Below are 27990 nucleotides of genomic sequence, written 5' to 3' on the forward strand. Positions count from 1 at the left end.
TGAAAATACCAACTATGTTTGATTACGTTTGTGCAACTGGGTGTAGGGAATTGCTGTGTCAAAATTTCATCTCATTCTCAGCATAGTTATTTGGAGAGCTCCTATTACCACACCTGCTATGCAATAGTTTTCTGACTGCAAAGAGCAACACCATCACTGACGAGAAAATGGATGACAACATTTTGTTAAATGCAGTCAACACCTCAATCAGCTACAATCCTCGATGGAAACGCTGGTAAGACGGGCAGTAGCTGTAAGGTCTCTGAGAACAGGCGTGTTGATTGGATTTTTCTTTACTTTCTCTCTTGTTCTCTCCATTTACCGTTAACATGTTGTGCATTTGGACTGCGCCTAATATTCAGTGTTTTAAAGCACTGGTGATATGGAAAAATGAGATCTGCCATGTCATAAACTCACGCAGATGAAGAAATGTCTTGTGGGTGTGACGTGACGGCTGCGATTTAAAGATATTCACCTTCACTAGGTCTTGGGATTAGGGTTAATAACACGTTTCTGCCTTTTCAATAGAAGCTGTCAGACAGCTTTTGATGGATGGATGGTATGATTTGAAATACTGTAGCTATACGGAAGGAATCATTATTCCAAAAGATGACTGCAGTGAACATGTAAAACTACTCAAGGTGTACACAGTTATCACTGTGTATTGTAGGCCCTAAAGGTTTGTTTTATATTTCTGCTTGGAGGGAAGCTGACAGAATGGGTCAGAAAAAAAAGTGGGATCAGAATTAGATAAAAGGATTTTTAAATCATTCTCTACAAATTGATGGCTTGAGTAATTGCTGGATTTTACATAGTCATTTTGTATGAAGGTGGAACATGCCTGACTCAGAAAATTAAGTCTAAGTAGATGACCAGCGGAGTGAAAATGAAAATGGCTTAACAAATCAGCCTGGTTTCTGGCTGCTGGTGAGATTTTTCTGCCACTGTGCCTCTAATATAATCGACTGCTATAATAAGAAAAACGACATGGAGGGAAAAAAGTTAAAAACGTGACCCGGCAGAGGGAAGAGTTGGGCTAATTCAAAGGCTACAGCATTGTTTGACGGTGATTTGTGCAGGACACCACCATTGCATTTTGACCAAATTCCTCATAGTGGAGGCTGGGGGACAACTTTGACTTAGAAAACGGACTTTATCAGTTTTAACAGTGCCTGATACTGTAGTGCGCACATTGTTCCCAGTCCTCTTTTGTCTTTGGTCCTCGATAAGAAAATACCATGAAGCTGAGCTCTCCTGCAAACACCATTCTCTCTCACAAATACACACACACGTGCACATTGTAATTTTAACACTCTCAGACCACTCCCCTTGTTCAAACATTTTTTCAGGTTGCGACCACAATAAATAACAGCTAATCAGTTTGACAGTTAGTTACATATTAATGAGTACACAACAACTGCTTTGGTCAATACGAGTTAATGGATTCATTATTGTTGCCCTTTCGGTCACTGTTGCGCACACGAGCAGTCAATCTCTCTCTCACACACAGTATTAATATGGAGTGTCTGTTGCTTGAGCAGCTCCCCTGCCTCTGCGTCAAGACATGCTCTCCATCTGTGTCCAGTGCGCGGATTAGACGCTTATTATCCTCTTAGCTCTAAATGGCCCCACGTTCCTGCACTTCGCTGTCCATCTCATCTGCTGTCTAAGACGCGGACCCGGAGCGTGACACGAAAGCGAGATTCATGCGTAAAAAAAAAAAAAAAAAAAGATACGTGCCCACCATTCAGTAGCGTTACTCGTTGCGCGTTACGCGTGAATTGTCGGGACAACCCCTCTCCGTCGTCTTGTCAGCGCGCCCGTCCGGGGCACTGTGGCAGTCTGCCCGTCCGTTAATGTGTCCAACCCACTGATCTTTTGCAGACTGTAATCTTATCAGTGTCAAACCGTAGCTGCCCTTTCCTCTCGGGCAGTCTCTGCCTGCCCTTTCGGATGGCGTTTGCGCCAAAATTTGGATCTAAAAACGATTTTTAACAGAAAACTTTTATCAGCAAAGGGATCAGTTGAATTTACAGTTACGGGCGCGTTTGAGTGTGTGATAAAATGAACATTTGACCGTTTAAAACTTTCGACCAGAAGAAGACATGGAGTCTACATGTAAAGAAAGGAGTCTTCTATACTTACTCCTCTTTGCAATATGCACGTCCAGCGTTTGCTTTTGTGCAAGAAGATCAAATGTTCGAAGATCTGGTAAGTTCATCAGCTACAACTAGATGTAATAATAATATTCACAATGAAAGTGTGTGGATGAGGATATCATTTGAGGGCATCATTAAGCCTGCTTTCAAACTTTGTCATGTCACACTTGAATTATTGGATGAAACATAATGTTGCAGAAATAATTCACATTTATAACAGATAACTACAATCACTGTGACACATTTCAACTTGTTAAGTCCTTAATCTTAAGTTTATGGCAGTGAGTAAAATAAATAAACTGGTTGTTGGATGCTCATCATCATGAAAACACATCATAATCATTATCATGTCATCTCCACCACATCCCTATTCATACAGTATAAAAGTGATTATTCTGTAACAAAGCCCACAGTGCAACATGTTACTGAGACCATTTAAAATGGCCCTACACTGTATTTTAACAATAATCAGTAGATGTATCCATCTAAACTCTGATTTAAACACATCAAAACCTGACAGCTTTGAGGCAGGACTGACGTAAAGAAAAGGGACATGAATATGACTTGGTGAAAAATTGTGTTTCCTAGATTGAAAAAGTACATACATTTCCTTATTCTGTGCATATTTTTTTCACAAAAAAATTCAACAGACATTTTAATGAAAGAGAGAAAGAAAGGGTAATATCCCAGTCCAACAGCAAAACCGCCATCGAACCTGCCTTGTTGTGATTTCCACAGCACAGTGTCGACTCTCTCTCTGTCTCTCTCCCTGTCTCTATCTTTCTTTGTTATCCTGTCACCCTGAACACTTTTTCTGTCCCAGTTTCTTCCCCTTTTCCTCCTCTTTCTCTCTTTCCATCACTTCCTTTTTCTCTCGCTGTCACTCTCCCTGACTGTTGTATTTCTCCCTCCCTCACTCTCTCGGACCCACAGGCCATAAGAAGCTGACTATTACATCTGTCTGTCAGTGCAGAAAAACTTGCCACAGTTGAGCCTGCCATACAGAGGACGGCTGTAGTTCCGTCTTCATGACTGCCAGTGACATTTGTACTTGTTTTTTTGTTTTGAGGTCTTTCAGGCCTCATTCTAAGGGAGAGGGGAATGTCAACAGGGCGCGATGTCCAGATGAATCACATCAGTCTTTAAATAACAAAACTGATTTTATTAGGAAAGGGTTAAAACTGAATGACATATCTCCTCAGGATGGTTTTACTTTTTCAGGATTTTGACAGCTTTATCCATGGTTAGAATAAGTCACTGAATTATTTATAGATCCATTCAGTAACTTTTTTTTCTCTTTGTTTTACACTTATTACAACGTTTAACCAAAGTTGTTGACTTGTGATGAAATCTATGTATTTTAAACAATATTTTCCACCACCTCAATCTTAATAAGTGGAACTTTATTTGGTGAAAGATAATGAAAATGTAACCAATTTGAGAAAACATATTATTCCCCTCAGATTCAATGTTTATGTATTATTCCTGAAGTCATGCTGAAGAGGAGCACAACAGCACGAATCTTGGTGCTCATTCATTTTTGGATGACTCAGACCTGCAAAGAGCACAGCACTTCTACATGACTGACTCTAGCAGTGGGCTTTTTCAGAGATAAATTATCTCAATTTAAGACTGGATAATTTTTGATCAAGTGAGAGCAGGTATTATGAGAGCATCTTTTTTTGGGGGTGGTGGGGTGGTGGGGTCGGTTAGAAGCATTGAAGATAAATAAAAAGCTCTGTGTCTAAACCTGCACCCCAGTGGCTTTATGTTTACATGTTTGTTTGAAACTGACCACCAATAAATAATGAGGAATTACAGTATATAAATCACAAAGAAATGCAAAATTACCCCTATTAGTATATGTCTGTCACAATTCTTTCAAATAAGACAAGGAAAAAATATAGGATGTGATGTACGATATTACATACTGTTTGTATTATTGAATTGTTTCAAATCTCACATACTGATATCAGTACTGGCATCAAAAATCCAATATTAGCTGAACTATTGTTTCGATGACGTAAGGTGTACTGTAAGATGTGCTGTATGAGTTGCTGCAACCGTTGCTTTATGCATTATCAAAAGTGCACTTTTTGTGACAATGTGGCCTTTTGACTTGAACTGAACAGTGATCTTTAGTGTACACTGCAGCAATTTGCACCTAAGTTTGACAAGACAAGGGTCAGGACCTCCGAACCTGAGTCTGAGGCCACCTGTCCCATTCATATATGGAATGAACCATCCTCCAAATGTGGTCTATCTGGTTCTTTGTAGTTTCACAAGTGAACGCCACAGTTCTGACCCTCACTTATGGTCACAAGCTCAGAGTGATGAGTGTCAGTAGATTTACTCTCCATGTCTGTGTGAATTTTGGTTCTGGCCAATACTGAAGAACAAATCTTTCCTCTCAGTATATTTGTGACTTTCATGTCAGTCAAATTTACACTAGTGATGTGCAAAGCAATTCTTTTCAGTGTCCTGAATCACTAAAATTTGTTCATTTAAAAGATTTGTTCAAAAGTCCTGAGTCATTCAGTGTTTGACCTGAGCTATGTCTGAGTAGTCCCACTCACTATAATTAAACACAGCCAGAAATTGTATATTTCTCATTCTTCCACAACAGGCAGTGCTACTGCTTTGACAAACACTCTAAAGTCTGTTTATAATTCTCAATATTATAATATACGTTTCCTCACTAAATATCTCAGATGAACATTGGTTTTTAATTGACTTTTAAGTCCTTTTAACTGATCTACAGTTCAAAATGACTCTTAACTTGCTGGATGTGTTTCCAGCAGTTTGAGCCGCTGACTATTACTCTGGGCTCACGTTCATTGTACGTTGCGTTCAGTCAACGAATCACTGAACATGCACAACCTACATGTGAGTGAATCCCTGGGACTGAATTACTTTAATCATTCTCATTCAGTGAGTGTATCCCTGTATGTTTGCTTGCACCTGACTGAGAGCTCAACCGAACGGAGAAATCAAGGGAATGTTTCAGGGAGTGATTCAGTTCAGTTCGCTCACCCAAAAGATTCGTTCTTTTGAGCGAAATGTTCGCAAACAATGCAGTTTACACTGTTACATACTGCTTCCTGGAAAAAGCTGTATGCCTGCACTCAAGTCTGACATGACAAACACTTTCGCCTTCTCCTGCCTACTCTGTTTTTAAACTGCCAGCTGAATTCTTAATATTTTTTTTATTGCCAGAAAGTGTCCAAATACCAACTTCAGCCTAGTGCTGATCAAAAGATGCAGTTAGTTCAAGAGCTTCAGCTTCAGTAGCTACTGCAAGAGACCACCTGAGGAGACACCCACAGGATCAGGATCAATACAGAATCTAGTCTTACCGACCAAACATGATCCACCAGTTTCAGGGTGTTGTTGTTCAGGATTCATATTTTCTTGATTCTCTTGACTCTTGATAAGAGATAAAAATTTAACTCCAGTCTGAGTATTAAAATTTCCACCCAGACCTACCTTAAACATGCAGCACCACTGTAAAGCTGCTGTATGTTGACGGCCATAAAGATGATGATTTGAGAAAGTCCCCCCTCTATCTGCTCTAATATTGTGAGTTCAGCTCACCCGTACGTTCACTGGGCCACACCCCTGGGGAGATATGGATGATCAGGGAATTCAGCTGACATACTGCATTATCTGCTCGGATGGAGGAGCAGGGAGAAGGGTACGAGAAGGGAGGGGAGATGCCAACAGGAGAGGAGTCGGGAGGACAGGACAGGAGTCAGTACTGAAAGCGGAAAGTCACAAGGAGTAAAAAGGGGAGAAAAAGAAAAGTGGAGAAGAGCAGTGTTGTAGTTACATGAAATTTCAATTTACTGAGTTCTTCTTTGCTATATTTAGTTCTGTGTGATCTCCATGTCAGTCTATACCAGCGATGTCTGTCACTTTGAAAGAGAAAGTACACTTACGACTAATATTTGGTTTTTGAACCAAATCTGACCAAACTACTAACATTAATCTTAAACTATAGGTAACTGTACACTGTGGAGATTTCAGTTTTCAGGTCCTGCATATATAAATTCCTAAATAGCTATTGTTTATTATCAAGCATTTTAAGGAGCTATTTGATGGCCTGAATGTAGCAATCATCCACTATGTGTAAATATCATGACCTAAAGTGTATGGCTATGAGACTCTGAGGACCCTTGTCTGCTCATGTTTCTCCATTAAAGCCTGGTAATGCATATACAGTAGGTCATAAGGAGCACTGATGATCTACAGCTCTATAACTATTTCTCCTTTTTTGCTCCCATAAGAGCCTCCTGAAGTATTTTCAGGCCACGGTTGCACCCTGGAAGAGAAATCACAATCTCCTGAAGTGCCACAGAAGTACCCAGGATTTAATAACCCAGACCGTGAAAATAATGACATCTGAAGTCAGAGTCGGTTGATATTATAAGCCGGCATGTCAAGCTACAGGTTATGTCATCTCAAGTGGTCCTTTTTTCCACTCTTCACATAGACTCAGGTGAAATATAGTGTGGGTTTTGTTCAGGCTACCATTGGCTGTTTGGAAAGATACTGCAACAGATTTGTTTTTGTTCAAACTTCAACTATTGACAAAGCATAATAGGCAGTCAATTGTTTGTACTTCTTGAAAGTGCAACTTCTTTACTTTTTCTGAACAAATTTGTTTTCAACTTTTATCTGAAAAAGAGAAATTTCACAAGGATAAGATAAATGTGTGTTCAAAAAGGTTGTATTTTATCCTTATTAAACCTATATCAACACATTTTCTTTAGATAAAAGCTGTAAACACAACACACCCAGCACAGACACAGAACAACATTCTGTGTCTAAGTTAGTTCAACTGAAGTCATGTGTTTGGCCACTTGGTGAATGCAAGTCCAGTATTCACTCTCATTTTAGTTCAGTTTTGGTCTTCACCAGTTCCTGAGGGAAATATGTGGCAGAGTCTTTGCCTGAGAGCTTATTTTGCTGGAAACAGCTTCCTGCTGAATAATACTGACCAGTTAAGGTGAACCAAAACAGTGAAGCTGCTGGCTGTGACACCAAAACAACGAGCTGAAAGACACTAAACATCAGAGATGACAGGAACTGCAGTGCTAGTGATACCACTAACTTTTATTCGGTTCAGTTAGGTTTAATATGTTATGCTGATGTCACGATTATAAAATGTTGAAATGCTTAAGAATCACATACTATTGTTGTACATATTAGTCAAAGGATTCCATGTAAATGTAACATTGATTGTCTCTGTTTCAATATAAGCTAATAAAACAAGTAAAAGGTTTATAATATAGTTTCCTAATTACTATTTTCCCCTTGTATACCTTCTGTTTCCTTCATCGATTATGTCTTTCTTTGTGTTTTTACAAACCAGATCGTCTGAGTCCTCCATTAGACATCCAGCTGGAGACAATCAACTGCACCGCCTTCAGTGTACGATGGAAGATGCCCCGGCGACATGTTAGCACCATCACTGGATACAAGGTATTGTCACAACCTGGGATTTTACATTAGATAATAATATACTGATGAGTCACCATCTATAACTTTCAGTGTTGCATTCATGTCAGTGAACATAAAAAGGTTTATAGCAGACAATATTAGTCTTCACAGTTCATATAACTTATATTTACAATCTAGTAGCCCTTGGCTGGAGGGTTTGCCAACACAACCCTGTTGGCCAGCAGCCATTTCACTGTTACGACTTTTCTTGCAAGGTAACACATACAATTTTAAAGAAGGTCTGAGGTGCAACCTTTCATATGGAAGAAAAAAAGCAGTTCAAAACCAAGAGAAAAAAAATATTTAGCTTTACAAACAGCAAGCTGAAAACCACACCCCTACCTCTTCCTTTTAAGAATTCTTTTTCAAAGTAGAAAGAAAGGTTTTCAACTTGGCAAATATATATAAAAAACAACTTCTCAGATATGTCACAAATCAAATTTCCTCTCTTTTTTCCAAACGGATGCCCATCTGCCTCTGCCAGCCTCTGACGTGGGTGGCCCCCATATTTTTTTCTGCTTTTAAAGTGCTTGTCAAACTCACTGTCCAGCAAGATGGCCTTGAGGGCTAGATTGATATTTTGAAATTTCTGCTGTTTTGATGGAACCCCCTCACTTCCAAATTTGTGTTTTTTTTCAGAGGCAATATTGCTCTGAAAGATTTGACCTCAAATCTTTATTTAGCATCTTTTCAGTCAATGTTTTGCTCCACTCTAGGCAAGCTGCACTAAAGCACTGATGGTATTTTCTTTACTTGGTAGAGACATAATGGACGTATGGTAGGTTTTTTACTCTAGGTTCTATGTATTCTTGTGGAATAAAGTGGGCTGGACGCTGGACTGAAATAAGAGTTTGCGTTCCTTATTTTCACATAACTTTTAGAGACCATACTTTTTGTTTGTTTCCCTGGATATTTAATTATACATATATATTTTGAATGAGATATAGTACCTTATCAGAATACAGTTTCTTTCTTTCTTCCTTCCTTCCTTCTTTTCTTCCTTCCGTCTTTCCTTCCTTTCTAGTGTTTGTTTTGAGGTAACCATTGACAAAGTGTGGATCAGCATGAATGTGTGTGCTCTGCTTTTGACCATATGTCTTCACTAAGAGGATTAGTCAGCTACCTAGCTTCTCCACGACTCACAGATAAACATGCATTCATTTAGCCAGTCACTTAGGAAGTTCATAAATAATCCTGTTTCCTCATACTATTTCTTCCTTATGACGTTGTGTTTACATTGCCACTGCCATGTCTTGATAATGTAGGAGCTGAAAGGTTAAAAAAATGGTGCTTTGATCTAAAATAACATGACATTTATGAATGCCTGCCAAACCCAACACTGCTAAAATAGGTTTGATTTTACTGGAACAAGAATCTGACCCTTTTTCTCATAAATATGTGTTCAATCTGTCTCTGACCATGTGTGGATGTTTTACAGGTCTTCTATACAGAGATGAGGAATGGGAATCCAATAGGTACAGCATCTTTGATGGAGGTGCCTCTCAGCTTGGACATGTTGACCACTGTGAGTATTTTTCACTACACTTTTTCCTGTGTGTTGCTTTCAGATAAATAGTGAACACGTTAAGTAATTTAGCAAATGAAAATCTTTTTATGGTATGCTTCAAAAGCAGCATTGCCCTGAAAAAAAGATTTTCCTCATTGGTAACAAATAGCCATTAAAAGACAACAGTATTGTATTCCTATCCAAATCCTGATATGTTTTATTCCACAATGCTATAGAGTTCCACTGTCCAGGAAATATCAAAAACACAAATCACACTGCTGCAAAAGGTGGTGAACATGATCACTGTGGTTTATTTAAAGTCTATCCTGTCCTGCTGCCTTAATACTAGGGCAGCAAATGTGTATTAATCCGTTGCTGAAAATAGTCTTAAGCAAATGCACCACTTACTTCTGTTTTAGAAGTGTACGTTAAAGAGTACCTGCCCAACTGTTTTAGGAAACTATTCACTTTTTTTGGGGGGGAAAAAAACCATACCGCTATAACCCAATTTTTAAGATTTTCATCTTGAGTGAATGGGGTTGCTTTTGATCTTCTCATGGGAATTGTTGACAATGAAAAACATTATAACTGGATCCTTAGCTTTTAATACTTGGTGAGTATTTATATTTTGTTTTGGTGACACTGGTCTTCCTTTCTCACTGTCTGACACTATGTCAAATGTTTGTATGTTTTGGACCTGAAATTATACTTAGGACAATATCTGAGCTGTATTACATTCAAACATTTATGGACACATTTGCTCTTATTTTCTTAAAGGGACAATTTGATGGACAAGCAAGCTTTGTAAGTATCATTTTGATCAGTGAGACCCTGTCACTGCTTTCCTATCGCTGTTGACATTTATAGCTAGATTTGACATACTTTCCACTTCCAGGAGTTTTATTTCACCACCTGCCTTTCTTTTTCTTATTGCCTCCTGCCTTTTTTCTGTCTTGTCTCTCCCCACAAATATCCTTGCTGATGTGCTCTTACTTATTTTTCCATATCTAACAATATCTCCAACCCAATTCCTCCATATAAATGGTCCTCTAGGATGTGGACATCGGTAAACTAAAGGTGAACACTAAGTACAGAGTCAGTGTCGGAGCATATGGCTGGGCAGGGGAGGGTAGACCCAGCATGCCCAGAGACATCAGCACGGCATCACATGGTAAGAATAAGTGAGTAGTAGGAATCCATTTTACAGCTGAAGCTATTATTTCTACTGTAGTATTGCTAATATCTGTATCTGTAATTTGAAATTTCTTTCTCTGCCATTAGAAATGTGCATGCCCCCATCGCCCCCCACTCAGCCTGTTGTCATGGCTGTGTCTGACACAGAGCTTGCGTTGTCATGGCAGCAAGGAGAGAGCGAGGGAAGCGCACCTGTCCTTCACTTCCTGGTGGCGTACATCAGGTCAGTCGTACATGATTGATCAGACTTCAGAAAAGAAATTAATGAAGCTTTACATTTATTAACCCCTCATCTCAAGACCTCACCACGTTGCTGTCAGTATACAGAAACACTTCAGCACGCACACTCAGAAAACACACAGGTCACCCACATACAAACTATCAAACCAGCTTATGGACACTTATCAGGTGAAGGGCAACCTGAAGTGGTCACGTCATGGAGGGAAAGATCAGGCCTAAGTGAAAAACCTTGTTTCATCAGTGGCTGTGTGGGGAAAAGGAAAAGGCTGAGTGGTTTTATCAGCTTCCTGTTCATTCTCTTAATTGATAAGCCGTCTGTCTGAAAACTGGGTGAGGAGGACGATTCAGAGAGCTTTTTCCCAGAGCACTGCTCCCATGTGTCATTGATAACCACACATACTGCTTGGTCCACTATCACAAATATTTGTTTTGGATCCAAACAGTGATCCAGCCCCAAATTCTAGCCAACATTCCAAAGTTTCTAAATATACCAAATGTGAAAATTTTAATGAGGAAATTTAGCATAAATGATGCAGAGACTGGTAGTTTAAAATGTAATAGTGGAGCTATTGAAGCACTGGTATGTTAAAGCGATAATTTCTGATGCCTGTAAGATAAATATGTAGCTGGAGCCAGTGGCTAGTACCATAGTTTAGCTTAAACAGTAGAAGCAGGGAGAGACAGCTAGCTTGGCTCTGTGTCTTAGTAACTAACACTTCACGTCTTACTTGTTTAATGTACACTAACATTTGTGAGTGTTAGATGTGCTAGTAGGCCTGGTTTTGACCTTTTGGAGTTAGCCAGGCTATAGTGTGCTCCCCTGCTTCCAGCCTTTATGCTAAGCGAAGCTAATGTGGTATTAATCTTCTTATCTAACTCTCAGCTAGACAGCAAATAAAGTGTTCCAAACTGTTTCTTTTAATTTGAACATTTTCTTATGTATAAGCATAATGAATAGAACTGGGACAAGCAGACACAGAATATAAATGACGCTTTTTAACCATTAACATCAATTTAATGGGAGTTTAAGGGGAACTCAATCAACAGGTGAAGCATTTTTGTTATAAAACATGATCGCTAATTAATTGTACTTTTTTGGGCAAAGTATGTGGGAGTTCTTTATTGGCATAATAATATAAAACAGAACACTGATGAAGCATCACATTAAGAGATAGTCAGCTTTAAATTGCAGTTCTTTTCAAACTTTTATCTGTGCGCATTCATGGGTGTAGATAGCTGCATATTTAACCTCCCTAATCAGACTTGCTGCATCCTCACATTGTCACATCACTATAATGCGGAATACACAGCCCTCTTTTACAGTGGATTTCGTGAGGGCTTTGCTGCTCTGTACAGTGTAACCATTTGTGTTTTGACATGAGGGTCAGTTGGGACATGAGAAGGAATGAACTTAATACTCTGTATAGTGGTGTCCAGCCACACGCACACATCAATAGTCTATGCACACACACACACACACACACACACACAGACACACACAAATAAAGGAACTTCCAGCGTCTAGATGAGATGTCTGGCTAGTGTGTCAAGAAGGTTGAGGTCAGAAATAATTTGCCCAGAGTCCTCTGATGATTTGCCAGACACAAATAAAATAAATAAATAAATAAAAAAAAGCAGATAGAATTTTTGTTGTAAAAGTTGTGAAGATATAAAAGGAAACAAGCTTTAAAAACACAGCAGTGTTGCCCTTCACGGTGCAGAGTTAACAACCTGCAAGTGAGCAAAGCAAGAGAGACAGAGGCAAAGAAACTGTCACTTACTACGAGAGAGCAGACATGAATCAGTGTCTGTTTTTGCATGTAGGGGGCATTTCCCTCACAAAAGGGCCATCTCAGAGGCAAATTGTTCTCCTCTTACATCAAAAGGGGTCTTGCTGAAGAGAGACATTGAGTGGCGATGAAGATGACTCTATTCAGCAGATAGCTGTAGCTCCAGGCGCTCCAAAATCAGCACACAAACATGGCAGCTTGAGATGGAAGCTGGAGATGATAGCCACAAAAAAAAAAAAAAAAGTTCAGGAGTTCATCATTTTATTTTTTGCTTTACTTTTTTCCCAAAACAATGTGCGATTAAAGCATTAAATAATACTTTAAGGCTTGAAGGGCTTCAAAAATAGTAACATAATGGAAAAAAACCCCACCACATCTCAATCAATTGCTCGTTTTGTTTTGTTTGAAATGTTATTTGGTATTTTTATGACTGAATTATTCAGAGCTACAGTGTGGAGTAATTGTTCTCTTTGCAATCATGTTCACTGCACATTTTCAAGTACATAGAACAGCAGGGGGAACACAATCAAGTGAGAGATCACATCAGAATTTTGTTTCACAAAACATTCATTATCATCATCCTCAAAACAATATCTTTGAAGATGTTTTTTTGATGATTTGAAAAAAAAAAGAAAAGAAAATCGCACAGATGTGGATATATCAGAGACCAAAACATTTTAACAATGTTTAATAGATTAATGGTCCATTTAGTGTATGTATCTTTATGCATGTCCCTTTTTTTCCTCAGGCCAGAAATGGACACAGAGTGGACATATATTCGTGAGCCCATTCAGACCAACTCCATGGTTTTGAAAGGGTTGATACCGGAAACAGAGTACCAGTTTGTTGTCAGGGCGGTTAACGTGCACGGAGTTAGCCCACCCAGCCACATCAACAACCCTGTGCGCACTCTCGGTAAGGCCCAAAGTTGATCTGTGAGTAAAACTTGCTGTGTGATGTGACAGCCATGAAAGCTTAGTCCCAGCTCCTTTGTTAGTCCGACTTCAACCGCATTTAAAAAACAAAGTCAGTTTCAGTTTAGTTTCAACAATACACCCACACAGAACTAAACAGACTATGCTTGTTTTTGCATCACTAAAGTTATCCTCACAATAAACATTTACCATGTTCAACCACACTGTATAAACCCCAGTGCTATCATGGAGACAGTCACATTCCTTTCCCTGCAGTGTGAGGCAACGATACGTTTTAGAAATGTTTTGTTTCAAAGCTTCTTTCAAATTGTCTCAGTTAGAATAGAGGCACAAACACCAACAAGTAAAGAACTTCATTCTGTACATAATGTTCTTAACTTTATTCTGTCTATATAATTTAACATTCCTACCTGCCAGTCTGAATGAGCACAAGAGGCTGACTATTTTTGGTTTGGAGATGAAGCGTAGTTTTGCTGTTATTAAAGCATCATCACAGGCAATTGAAAAATCTTGCAATTATAAATGTAGTTTTTCCAAATTTCGCACAATTTTGCATTATTCATTTATTTGTCTTTGGAAGGCTCAAAAAACCTCCTTAAGTCATCATGCGAAGATCGTGTTAACTTCCAAGAGAAAAATGAATAAAATAGATGGTACTCAAGGTTTTCACATACAACGACAGAGTGATGTCTGACAGTTGCACTGTATTTGCTTGAATGTAGGACAGCACCTGGCAGTGTGTCAGTAGGTTTATTTTCTCTCTGACTGTGGCCCTGGATGATGGAGATATAGAGCGACAGAGTCATTTACTTTATTATTTTTGATGTGGTTGGCCGCTTGTCGTACGTGGGGGGTGGGGTGGGGGTTAGGGCTGATTGATATTAAAACACACAAACACGCACATATTCACACAGGTGTGCAGGAGGCATGCACAGATACAAAAACATGCAGTAATAGCAATGTATTAATGGATTGAGGACCATGACATTCAAGCAGTTTACAGATTTGTGAGCAGAATGTATGTGCGTGTGCATGTTTGTGCATGTTTGTGTGTGTGAGTGGGTGACTGTTGATATCAGGCTTTAGGAGTATGATTATACATTATTATTAAAATTAAACAGCCACGTAGACAATTGCATACAGGTCACACTGCCTCACATGCTATGTTAGTGGTCAACCTTTTGTGAACGGCTCCGATTGAACTAAGTTCCCTAAGTCCTGCTAGACTGCTCAGAGACTGGGACAGAGCTAGAAAGGCAGACAGGATAGAGGAGAGAGATATTATTAGAAAGAAGCAGTTAAGAATAATGTCAATGAAAGTTACATGAAACGAGATAAATCGAGCCAGTCAGAGCGACGCAGGGAGACAGACGGACAGAAACGAAGAGATAGAGAAGCGTGGTTTCTCAGCAGGGGATAAAAGCGGGTTACGTCCGAGTCTCATCAGACAGGATTAAGGACGGGATGCCAGACCCCTTCTCTGCCCATCCACACCCCTGATGGATGGACACACACACACACACACACACACACGCACAATGCACCGCTGCTTGAGTGAACAGTGGGGGTGGACTTCACTGACTGACATACTTTTCTTGTTGCTCTCTCTGTGATAGCTTGTGTGTGTGTGTGAGTGTGTGTGTGTGTGTGTGTGTGTGTGTTTATAGTGGTTAGGATGAGGGAGGTATAGATTGAGGGGGATTGTTACACAACAGCAGATTAGTTTGCTGAGGGCTTTTTTGGGCATCCCCCCCTTCCCCTTGTATACCAGCACTCCGTACTCAGGATTTAATGTTATTAGCCAGTGCAAATTAGCACTTTAAACCTTGGCATCCATTCAGGCTTAAAAGTCAGTTTTTCATGAGACATTTGATAAATTAAATAGTGTTTTTTATTATTATTATTCCTCGAATAGGTTGTCTGTTGTCTGGTGTCACTTTACAATAATACATGAAGAATAATACTGAAAAAATTGAGCTGAGGTGGGGGGTGGACTAGCAAGGAGACAAGAGGGAGGGATTGCTGTTACGTAAACTAAGATTAAGGTTCCTTGGGGTAGAATGGATGGGAGGTGTACATAATTGTTTTTATACTTTTTTTTTTTAATACTGTAGTGCATATCTAAGACTGATAATAATACATAAGGTTAGTTCAGGTTTGAGGACAGGAAAATAGCAGGTTTGTGGACTTTTTGGATGCCTGCCTGACTTTTATTTTTTACTACTTTCACCAGATATGCTTACAGGGTTAAAAAAAAAAAAAAAAAAAAAGCTAATTGCTAACTAATTAATAAAAGTGGCTGGTGAAAAATATGACTCACTGTATTCACTGTCTGGCTTTCTCTTTGCCTATTATGAGCTCCCTTTGGTACTGTTCTGTATCGAGGGGACACGTTTCAGTACGCGGTGCAGCAGCCTGGGTACAGGCTAACAGGTAGGCCCACTGGGCCAACAGCAGCTGTATTACTACTGTCAGTCTATCATCATCATCGTCATCATCACCATCACCATCATTGTCATAATCAGTGAACTATGGCCACATTTATAGAAAAACAGTCACAGAAGAGTCATTGTTCTGCTGTAGTGAACCACTCATTGTTTTTTGTTGTTTAGACCATGTTCATTGTCACCATTACTTCACAGTGACTGAAATATTATTGTCATACGATGGTGACACTGCAATTGTAATATGTATAAAAAGTCCAAACCAGCACCACTGCTGGTCCTGAAGTATACATATATAGAAGTATACAAGTATACCTAATCTCAGTGCATTTTAACATTGAGGAACAGTGATTGATTTTAATTACCACCAACCTGCTTAAAAAAGAATAACACAGTAAAGGGGAGAAGAAGAGGAAAATTAAGACATATTTAATCATCAATAATCAATTTATTTTAAAGTATTAAGTTGATGCAGTGGATACAAGTACTCAGCTTTGTCAAAGACAGCCATTATCACAGACCAGCCATTTTCCTGGTGTAGTCCATGAAAATGAACTCACTGGAATTTTCGTGCTACAGAAATAATATAAAGTCAATTTGGACTCTATGTTTGCAGTGTCACTCCCTTAACTTTTTGTTCTCTAACAATGTCATTCTCTGACCAGCTTTTACTGTATTTAACTCGTGACTTGTATTTTACCATCCAACTGATTGTGGAGATATGTTTTTCCTTTGGAGTCCTCACAACTTGGAATAATAATCATGTAATAATCCTCACTGACATCCTTAACAGGCACATCAGAAGTTGGCAGTGGTGATTATGGCCGTTACATCACAGATTCCAGGATCAAAGATGATGATGGCTTCGACATTGATGACTCAGACTATGATATCTTTATTGAGGAGGTGGGTTTTTACCTGACAGAGCTGGACAGTGATAATTGAAATTTCAAGTTTATTCAGAGTCCTGAATTAAATTAAACAAAAAGAGGTGATGACAAATGAGAATCAACTCTTTTATGTCTAAAATATTTCTCTGTTCATTTTTCTCTTTTTTTCTGTAATTTCTTTACTCCTCTGCCTCCCAGTTGAAACCATTCCCAGGTATCAACCAGGACAACAAGAAGTCCCAGCTCCGTTCACACTCGGGTCCTCCATCTGGTCGGAACGTTGTTTACCGTATGAACACCAGAGCTCCTCCTAATGTTACTGCCCCACCTGTTTCCACCACCACCTCGTCCATCTTCGCAGACTTCACAGATCTGATTTTCTCAACCACTTCAGAGCCCAGTACCACCCCTGACATCACAACCACTGCCCCACCTGCCACTACCAGGTAAGATGTACCTTAAAAGCCTTGGTTTACCTCATTATCTGTTTTTATGCCTCGGCACTGTCCCATTCTCGTGAATGTGATGTCTCAGGAATGCCTCGAGAGAATTTCTTCGAATTTGGCGTTCCCTTGGACTCAAAGATGAACTGCTTGGATTTTGGTGGTCAGAGGTTAAAGGTCAAGATCACTGTGACCCAACGTTCATCCAGTTCTTGTGAACACACATAGCAACACCAGGAGGGAATGTCATTACATCTGGCACAAACGTCCACCTTGATTCAAGGATGTACTGATTCGATCTTGGTGGTCAAAGGTCGAGATAAAATACACTTAATACCTTTTACTAAATTCTTTCAAAGTCTTCACAGCAGATATTTTATGAGTCTGGACAGACATGGATGGAGTTGGTGGAGGCAACCACAAAGTTGTAATTCTAGTACTAATGTTGTACTGTTTTACATTGGTAGGATGTCACTGCCATTTATGGCTGGAAGAGGTAATGGCCTCTCTTTTAAAGGCAAAGTCAAGCATTAACAGGCGTTTCCATGTAGAGAGAAAAAAAACAGGGGTATTACAGGTTTTTTTTTTTTTTCCTGTCTCAGCAAAATCACGATTCTTATTGGTGTTCCTCTGGCTCTTTGATTGCTAGATTGCTGTCTCTCCTGGCTTTCTGCTTTCTCCTAAAAGCCAACTGCAATTTACTTTTTTCATGCTCCCACTTAATTATTTGATAAAGATGGTGATTGGAACATTCAAATGTCACATCAATTCAAGCTGTCAGTCAGGTTGTGATGTACAACATGTCACTAACCAGAGCAAATATAGGCGGGCCTGACTACACACCAGTTGCATTTGGGTGAGGCTTTGGCTTTATGCTGTTTGTTTCTTTCCCTATAGCACAGAGGAAAAAAAGGTTCCTACAAGGAAAATTTGAAAAAGCAAATATTACCTTTAGATAAACCTGACATCTGATAATTCAATGAATACATTGAAAGTGGAGCATAGATATTAGCTAAACCACTATTAGAACCTTGTTTTCTCAGATGACTGAACACTAAATCTCCTTACCTTTCTTCCTGTTTGGATCCACCTCAGCGTCACTTTGCCAACCACCACCACCACCCCAACCATGTCCCCTTGGAAAGGTGAAGTGCCTCGGGTGTATGACCTGACCTGCGATGATACTGTGTGTCCCCCCGACAGCTTCTGTCTCAGTGATTATGACAGTGGAGGTTCACGCTGCCACTGTAACCTCGGACGCAGAGGGGACACTTGCTCTGAGGGTCAGAGAAGCATAGTTGAATTTCTCCCTCACTTTATTTTTATTTTTTTCAGCTACTCCCACTGGATCTGTTAACCATAAATTTATCATGACTTCATCCTTTCTTCTTCTTCAGTGGTATTGGTGAACTTTCCCAGGTTCTATGGCCACTCTCACATGACATTTGAACCCTTGAAAAACTCTTACCAGACCTTTCAAATCACTCTGGAGTTCAAGGTAAGACGTTGTGTGTTGCATTTTTTTCCATTTTTCAATTTCAACCTGACAATCATGAAAACATATTTGACACAGTTTCCCTCTGGTGCAGGCAGACTCTGAGGATGGCTTGTTACTATACTGCGGTGAGAATGAGCATGGCCGTGGAGACTTTACCTCTTTGTCCCTGGTGCGAGGCAAGCTGCACTACAGGTGAGGAAGACAGTGGGCTTAGATTCTCAGAGGAGTTAAAAGTAACCACTGTCAAAGGATGATTTAGCCATAAAAGCATTGGGCCTTAGTTTCATTCTAAATTTAAGGAGACTTTAAGGAGTGGTTCAGTATTTTAAAATACATTCTTGCTGAGAATTTGCTGAGAAGATTGATATCTTCTCATCAAATTCATATCTGTCCCTCTGATACAAAGTCAGGAGTGGGTTAGCCTTGCTTAGCACTAAGCCTGGAAACAGTTGGATAAACTGCAAGCCTGGCTCTTTTAAAAGATAACGACATCTGCCTTGCAGACACATTGTATCTTATTCATTTAATTCTATAAAAACCTGAAATGTAAATACTTGTAGTTTTATAGAGATTAAACAACCTATTAGCTGAGCCAGGTTAGCTGTTTTCTTAGCTTAGCTAAACCACTGCTACCTGAAGTGTCATATTTACCATACAGACATGGCATTCCTCTAATCTCGAAAAATGAGTGTACCACAAAGTCAAAATCTTTCTTACAGGGAAATTTTAAGAGGGAAACTAGTAATTAATGATGCAGATCATTGAGCTTTTTACTGCATTTTTTCATACATAACAATTACCTGTTTGATTTCTGTCTCTGCAGGTTTAATTGTGGCACGGGAGCAGCTCAGATAGTCAGTGAGAGTCGTATTGTTCTTGGCCAGTGGCACACAGTAACTGTCTTCAGAGACGGCATGAGTGGCTGGCTGCGTATGGACAATGACACCCCTATATCTGGGCGCTCACAGGTAACAATAACATATACAGAGAGTAAAATAAAGGGTGTCGTATACATTTATGCGTTCACTCAAAGTAGTGTAAGGACATAATGAGGCATTTTGTCCCAGTACACTGTGTACAACGTGCACTGTATGTGATGTCTGTTCCATTCAAATAGAATTGACATCTGAGGTAGCTAAACAATGCTGGGGTTTCTATAAATATTGCAGATGTTTCCAGTGAAAATTTGATGTAGAAATAATAACATTCTGATTACTAAGGAAGCATATTGATGATGCATATTCACCTCTCCTGTATGTAAGCATGTGTCATCTCTTACTAACAATACTAGCTTTCCAGCGATCAGACTGCCTTGAGAGTCTGAATACTGAAGAGTGTGTTTGCAGTAATAAATGATGTTCTCTTCACTCTTCACTTCTGTTTCAGGGCCAGTACACGAAGATCACTTTCCGCTCCCCGCTGTATGTTGGGGGATCGCCGAGTGTGTATTGGTTGGTCAGGGCAACAGGGACAAATCGTGGCTTTGTTGGCTGCGTCCAGAGTCTGACCATCAACAACAAGGCCACAGATATCAGACCCTGGCCTCTGGGCAGAGCTCTGAGTGGAGCTGATATAGGTGAGGAAACATAGAGTGAGTGTGTGTGTGTGAGAGTTTGTGAAATGAATGTTGTTTTTCTTTGGCTGTTGCCAGTGGTGTAAAGTTTGTGTTCATATCTCTTTACCCCCGCTGTACCAGGTGAGTGCAGTGACAGTGTGTGTGACCTGGTCAGCTGTGCCAACGGCGGCACCTGCTTTGCAAACCGTGCTGATGGCTACATCTGCCTGTGCCCGCTCGGCTTCAGGGGAGCACTCTGTGAGGAGAGTGAGTCAACTCTATTTTCCCTTTTCTCACACCCACACAAAGAACAGACACTTGTCTTGTTTACAAGAGGAGTATTGTACCTCCGCGAAAGCAAAAAGTAAAATCTCTTTGTGGTTTGTTCCTACTCGATGGCTGTCATAGACCGTCACACAGACCTTTTAAGGTAATTACTGAACAGTTGAGTGCAATATGAAGAAAATTGGTTGAGATGAGGATTATTATTTCTTGTATAAAGGCAGAGGGATTGATTGCATGTCGGACCAGCTTTCAGCAAACGTAACCTTCCACTCTCTTTCCTTCCTGCCCATGTCCTGTCTTTCCATTTTCTTCTGCTCACGTCAACTTCTTCCTTTTCTTCTTCTTCACTCTTAATCATTTTAATACTCAATGCATCTTCGTCCTCTTGTCCTCTGCTAAACTCCTCAGGTTTTTCACTCTCTTCACCACTCTTCAATGAGACAGCGTTTTCATACGCTGTCATCCCCTGGCCTCTGTCCTCTCAGAGTTACCTGTCCTTCATGGAGTTCGAGCTGACTTTCCGGCCGTCGATGCCTGACGGGACGCTGCTGTACAGTGATGATGCAGGCAGTGCAGACTTCCTGTCTATAAACCTGGTGAACAGATATGTAGAGTTTAGATTTGACTGCGGCTCTGGAGGAGCGATCATAAGGTATTGAATAGATTCAATGTTATTCCATCTAGTGTCTCTTTTATTTTTCTATTTTCTAACTTGATGTCCCATGTTAAATGTGACAATGTGTGCTACAGGAGTGAGGAGCAGATCAGTCTGGACGCATGGCATGAGCTGAGGGTGTCTCGCACAGCAAAGAGTGGCATCCTACAGGTGGATAGTCAGAGGCCAATGGAAGGAATTGCTGAGGTATTTTTGCATAAAGCTGGTTTGTGTTATTTTTGACCACAAGAGGGCAGAAAATCATACAATAAACTCAGCGACAGAGCATTTGCACACATTTTATTAAGTTCTGTTGACTGTTTACTTACACTTTCAGCAGAGGCAAAGCAACACCGGTGTCCCATTGAAGTCATCTTTGAAATGTGTGGCATTTAATCATCTTTTAGCCCTATTTTGGCCCTCTAACTCCAGAGGGAAATATCCAAATCACTTTGATTTTCCCTATTCTCAACTCTCTAAAGTGAAAGAAACAGGTAATTTACCTGTGATATGATTTGTAATAATTGATATTTTTAACAGAGACATTGCTTTAAAGCTGATACCAAATTTGACTATTAAACATGATGTACTTACCACACAGAACAAAAACTGTATTAAGTGTTTTAAGTGCACAAGGAGTGGAATTTATTCTATCCCTGATCAAACATATTCTTAAGCGAGAAGTATTTTATATGCAAAGTATATTCATTTATGTAGCATAACTAGCTTTCTTTTTCAATGGTTGACACATTAATACCTCTCCTCAGGGAGCCTTCACTCAGATCAACTGCAGTTCACCTCTCTATATTGGAGGGGTACCAGAATATGATAAAACCAAGAGGACGGCAGGTGTAATAAAACCCTACACTGGAATTATTCAGAAGGTAGAGCTCACCAACACCTGTATATACGTATATACGTAAAGTCTGCCTTATATAATCTCTCTCGCCACAAAATTGACCACACTGACAACAGTCCCTCTCTCTGTATTTGTTCCATGTTCACAGCTGATACTCAATGACCGCACCATTCCAATTACTACTGGCTCTGCTGGTGGTGTTAATGTAGCAAATTCGGCACACCCATGTGTGGAAAGTCCCTGCGCCAACGGTGGGACCTGCAGACCTAAGTGGGATGGATATGAGTGTGACTGCCCCCTAGGGTATGATGGCAGGCACTGCCAGAAAGGTCAGTTGCACCTGACACTACTATTATTCCAATTCCTACCTTAAACAATTTCCAGCACATCCCAAAGGCTGATGATACTGTGTAATGGTATACACACACACACACACACACACACACACGCACTCACTAATTTTTTAAAGAAATTAACAAACACAATTTTTGGTGTGTGTTTGTGTATAATATATGGCTTTAATGGATTTTTTTTTATCTGTTATCATTTGTAATGTCATATAGAATAATGTATTGGACTGTCTAATCCCATGCCTTTTTATGTCTTCTCTGTTTTTTTTTTTTTGTTTGTTTTTTTTGTTGTTTTTTTTAATGCTTTCACTGAACAGAGTGTGGGAATTACTGTTTGAACAGTAAGTTTTCTTGTGTGAATTCAAAACAAAAAGGATATGTTAACAACCTGAGCAACATCTTAAACTTTAACATTAGCATCCTCAATACTACATACTTATTAATACTTAGTAATACATACTTCTTCCCAGTGTTCATGTATCCCTGTAGTATCAGTTGTAGTGTCCTCACTTAGCTTTAGTCAGTAGATGCATGAAGATGCTGCCACCTTGTGATGATATGAAGTAAATGCAGTGTTTTCTCTGCACAGCTGTGACTGAAGCCATTGAGATCCCACAGTTCATTGGGCGAAGTTACCTGACTTACGACAACAGAGACATCCTTAAAAGGTTGGTAGAGAAACCTTTGCATGCTGCAGAAGTTTACAGTTACAATTTACAGTTTCAGATTGTCTAGTTACAGTTTGAACTCTTAAAGGCCCCTTGAACTTTCATAGCTTGTCTGTAGATACAAATTATGTGATGTTTCTTACGCTTACAAGTTTTTGTTGTAACCTTGCTTACTTGTAACTATTTACATGTAAACTTGTCATTTTTCCAGGGTTTCTGGGTCCAGGTCCAACCTCTTCATGCGGTTTAAAAGCACAGCCAAGGATGGCTTGTTGCTGTGGCGAGGAGACAGTCCAATGAGGCCCAACAGTGACTTCCTGTCTATGGGGCTTCAGGATGGTGCACTAATCTTCAGGTATTTAATTGTGTGTTTCTGTAAAAATTTACAAGTATCTACTCATTCTCATTAATATACAGTATATCGAGGTTCTAAAGAAACTTTTTTAGTCAAAGTGAAGGTTCCATGTGCCTCCTGGGTCTCCCGTGTCTCTTTGATGAAACAGGAGCTTGGGAGAAAGGGCAGATTTAAGCAAGAGAAGAGATTTTAGTGCAAGAGGAGGATGAGCATGATGGAGTGGGACACTGATCCCACCAAAGTGCAGGGAGAGCTCAGCACCCAGTAGAAGCAGAGCTAAAAAAAAAAGACCTCAGGCAGGACCATGACCTGGAAAAAAACAAGGATTTATCTGGACAGTACTATACCAATGTGAACCCACTGCAGCCTTTGCAACTAACTAAAATCCTTGTATGTGTTTTCATATTGTTTTAGTTATAACCTGGGCAGTGGGGCAGTTAACATCATTGTCAATGGGACCTTTAGCGATGGAAAGTGGCACAGAGTCAAAGCTGTGAGGTAAGCTCTAAAAAATGTCTCTTTTTCTGAAGGTATCCTGTCAAATCAATTTCCGCTGTGGTGATCCCAACGCATCTTTCACTTATCTTTTCACACCAGACATTAAGCTGCATCACTTGATTTCCTTGTCTACTGGGGGGCAGCAAAACTAGCTCTAAAGACAACATTGACTTTTTATCATGTTATAAAACTGAGCAATATAAGTGTTAAATTTAGAGTCACGAGAAAACCAACACAATGAACTTCAGGATGCTAAAATTCAGAGCAGAGCTGAGGGAAACTGCAGAGTCGATTTCATATCTCTGAGGAGCCATTTGCATATTGCACATAGTCATTTGATCAGTTTGTGTAAAATGATTCATTAGTTCAGCTTTAAGAAGAGGTCTTCAGTATCCTGTTATCCTTTCCTGTGCAGGACATTCACAAACATGTTAACTTTCAATCTAAGCACAAATTCAGTTTCTGTAATTATTTAGGGGATGTAAAATGGGTAATTACAGTAAAAATATGCCATGACAAGAACAGTATTACAGAATTTTTGCTCTGTATCTCAGGTTTACCAATAGGTTTATCATTATCACTTATCTCTTCAGGGATGGCCAGTCAGGGAAGCTGACAGTGGATGACTATGGAGCGAAGACAGGCAGGTCTCCTGGCAAGATGAGACAACTCAATATCAACGGACCCTTATATGTTGGTAGGTGGAGCTCACAACTCATACTCCCCATATATGCACAGTACTATATATGTGCCGCATATCACCCAATAGTTTCAATTTCTGCATTTCTATATTCTCTTCCTTTAATGTCAGTTTTCTCTGTGTTCTCTCCTGAAGGTGGCATGAAAGAGATAGCTCTTCATACAAACAGGCAGTACATTGGAGGCTTAGTGGGCTGTGTGTCCCACTTCACACTCTCCACTGATTATCACTTAGCACTGGTGGAGGATGCTGCAGATGGCAAGAACATCAACACCTGCTCTAACTAGAAAATGGCTTCAACAGACGAAAGTCCCTTTTCGACACCATTTTAACCTGGAGTGAACACCTCAACCAGCTGATTTGTCATCTTGAAACTGACTTGCCAGCACCAAATGAGTTATTTTTGATTTACGAGTTCAGGGCTGACATGGTTTAAACTCGAACTGAAAAAAAGACCAACAACATTATTTCTTTGAGTCACAAGAGCCATTTAAGTGGCTCCTATGTGCAAAGTTTTCAAACTAACTCTAACCTGCCAAGTTGTAAGGTTTGTTTTAACATTAACAACCTCATGAATTGCTCTGAAAAACAGTTTCAACAAAATGGCAACATAAGAAAAGAAACGACCAGAGGATATTGTAAAGCACAAGTACTCTGTGAAAGGAGAGAAAAAGCTTAGCATTGTGGGTAATGAGGGTCTTTGAAAAATCTTTTGAAGGACTTTTTTTCATGGGATGATTCCAATTCTTTTTCTTTTTTTTTTCTTACTGTAAATCCTTATTTGATTGCTGGAAGAACCAAGTGATCCAAGGGATCAAGAGTCATCACAAGTTTTTCATGAACCTGACCTAGAGCAGCTAGCAGAGATAAACTTCTTTGTAGAGGATTTTTGGTTGTGGCCCTAGAGGATTTCTGTTGTTTTTGTTGTCGTGGCATTTGTTTTCTTGTTCGTGATGTATTATCAGTCATAGACTACATTTTCTAAAGTCTGATTGATGTCAGTTTTTTTAAGTTGCTAGTTTCAGAGGGTGAAGATATCAGCTGCACAAAATATCTTTGTGCTGTTTCTTTTTACCACCTTCTAGTTTTACAGGCTCCTTCATTTGGAACTCTCAGATGCTAGTCACATGAAAGTCTGATGTTGACGTGGTGAAGCAGCCAAAATCCTGGAGAAACTGTGCATGACAGTCCACTACTATCATTTGACACAAACCACAGTGCTGTGGATGTCAGCCTTGAAGTTGATTTGCTTTGCATTTTCACACCAGTGAAAATAGAGCGTTTTCTCTTATTTGAGTTTGTTAGTTCATTGCTTTCCCATGCCTAAGCTTTGTCCAAGTAAGATGAGAGCTTTACCCCTGGTTTCACTCAAAGTTTGTTTAAAGTTTTAATTTATTACAAATCCTGTAATAAATCACAAATTATCATATTTATCGGCAGCTTAAAGTTATTTGAGGACAGTGATCCTTATATGACCTGAAGCATTTTCAATAAATGTATAAAGTCTGAAAAGAATTGCAAAAGAGATGCATCCAATAAAATATACCATGTGACCGTGGAGTGTGAATGAACATGTTATCCACTGACTGATCCACCACAGGGTGATTAGCTGGGTTAACAGTCCACTGTACAAAATGTAGCACATTTCCACTGTATGTATTTGATGAAGCAGAGCAAGTATCCATAAACTGTGGGGAAATGTTGATGTAGCATCTGTGTTGTCAGCATATGTGTCTGAAGATTCTTTTTAAGATTTAAGATTAGGTTTATGCTTGTTGCCAACTTTGTCATTTAGTGAAGCCAGATAATCCAGATTCATGCAAAGGACTGACCTGGGTGCAGCTGAATTGGGACGAGCAAACCGCCAAGAACCAACCCGGCTGAGTGAGCGCACTCCAAAAAACATACAACTACTCAAGCCTTAATATCCCCTGAAATAATCCCATGAAAATTAAAATGAGAAATTTTATAGTTGTAAGGAAGAGGTTCCATCATTTGTTATATGCAGTCATTTCCCATTGCAGGACAATGAAATACATAAGCATGTGCAACACTGTAATCTTATTTTGCAAAAATCAGCCACCAATTTCTTTTCTTTTCTTTTTTTTTAAATCAGTGCAAGAAATCACTGTATTTATAACTAGTATACTGGGACAGCTTCCTGTTAACAACTAGACTGTGTAAATAAACTAAACTAACAAATTAGATAATTAAATAACCTGCTGACCATATTTTGTCATTGTTTGTCCTAAATGTTAGTGCTCCTGAAATTTTCATTTTTGCAGAATGGGCTCACTTCAGACACCCAAAGACTTTCCACTGTGCTGGTCAGTTGCATCATATGTATAAGCTAAAGTCACATATGTCTGCCAAGAAATAATAATAATAATAATAAAAGGATAAAATATGTATTTTTTGTGGTAACATTTATCCAAAGAAACTAATTCATTTGAAACCAGGATTGCAACACAAGCTGTTCCTGCCTCATACTGTCTGGACTCACAGGAGAGTCAGCTTGCTCTCATCTGCTGTGCTAACTGAGGGTTGTGTTATACACAGAACAGTCATATGGGATCTTTAACTGCTGTCCTAACACTTATGTTCTTTGCAAGGTCTTTAAGGAAAAATAAAATGAAACTTCGCAGGTCGGCCATATTCGTTGAAGTAGATAAGAGAATGATTCTGCAGCAATCAAACAATTATTATATGAAAAAATTAAGTATCTATGTCCAACATACAGTAAAATTGTTGTGCAGCTGTTTGTTGCACAGCTGACAAATCCCCAACTGCAGCAACAAGGAACCAAAGAATGTAGGTTTCACAACTCTCAGACATATTGAGGGAGATAAAGTGCATTGAATTAGTGGGAAAAGGGACTTTTGTGATTCACAGAAGTAATCTGCTCTTAACCTTCTTCAAGTACTTTTTGTTGCCTATACTTAACCATGCCTCAACCATGGTGGCAGATCAATGCAATTTTTAGAGTAAATGCATTTTGTGCTGTATAGATTTTTAAACCACAGCACAAACCCAGCCACAAGAACACAGTGTTCAGTAGAATGTTCTGCACATAAAGAGACATGAAATAAATAAATAAATAAATAAATATATATATATATATATATATATATATATATATGTGTGTGTGTGTGTGTGTGTGTGTGTGTGTGTGTGTGTGTGTGTGTGTGTGTGTACTGCATTATTGCCCTTTCTGGAGATCTTTTCAATCACAAACACAGCTACAAGATTTGACATTACATTACATTTCAGAGCATTCTGACTGTTATGTGACATCGGTGGACTGCAATGTTTTTCTATTATGCTTTGAAATCAGGGTAGTTTGATTTTTTTTGTGAGCTGCATCTATATACCTTCTTGAGCCTGTTTTGGTTTGCTTGACTTGAAGGCTGGAGTACACACCATATGCAGAAGTGAATGCAGAGGAACATTTGTGTTGTGTTTA

At 39.4% G+C, this 27990-nt stretch overlaps 1 protein-coding gene across 2 annotated transcripts; it reads left to right on the top strand.

Annotated features, from left to right (window-relative positions):
- Positions 1-1593: 1593 nt before the first annotated feature.
- On the top strand, positions 1594-26919 carry LOC108877990 (pikachurin). Of its 2 annotated transcripts, XM_018668264.2 has the most exons (25): positions 1594-2211; positions 7534-7643; positions 9100-9186; positions 9946-9972; positions 10222-10339; positions 10450-10585; positions 13141-13307; positions 16565-16677; positions 16860-17107; positions 18200-18387; positions 18502-18602; positions 18694-18794; positions 19426-19570; positions 19989-20178; positions 20299-20424; positions 20851-21094; positions 21193-21304; positions 21865-21981; positions 22105-22285; positions 22624-22647; positions 22896-22974; positions 23186-23329; positions 23744-23827; positions 24421-24524; positions 24663-26919. In XM_018668264.2, exons 1-25 carry the CDS (start codon positions 2106-2108, stop codon positions 24812-24814), a joined length of 3204 nt encoding a protein of 1067 aa, XP_018523780.1. In that variant the 5' UTR covers positions 1594-2105; the 3' UTR covers positions 24815-26919. The 2 variants fall into 2 exon arrangements, with proteins under 2 accessions (XP_018523780.1, XP_050931255.1); XM_051075298.1 differs by lacking the exon at positions 22624-22647.
- The last annotated feature ends 1071 nt before the right edge of the window (positions 26920-27990 follow it).

This window comes from Lates calcarifer, linkage group LG13 (assembly GCF_001640805.2).
Source record: "Lates calcarifer isolate ASB-BC8 linkage group LG13, TLL_Latcal_v3, whole genome shotgun sequence".
In the NCBI taxonomy this organism is placed as follows: domain Eukaryota; kingdom Metazoa; phylum Chordata; class Actinopteri; family Centropomidae; genus Lates; species Lates calcarifer.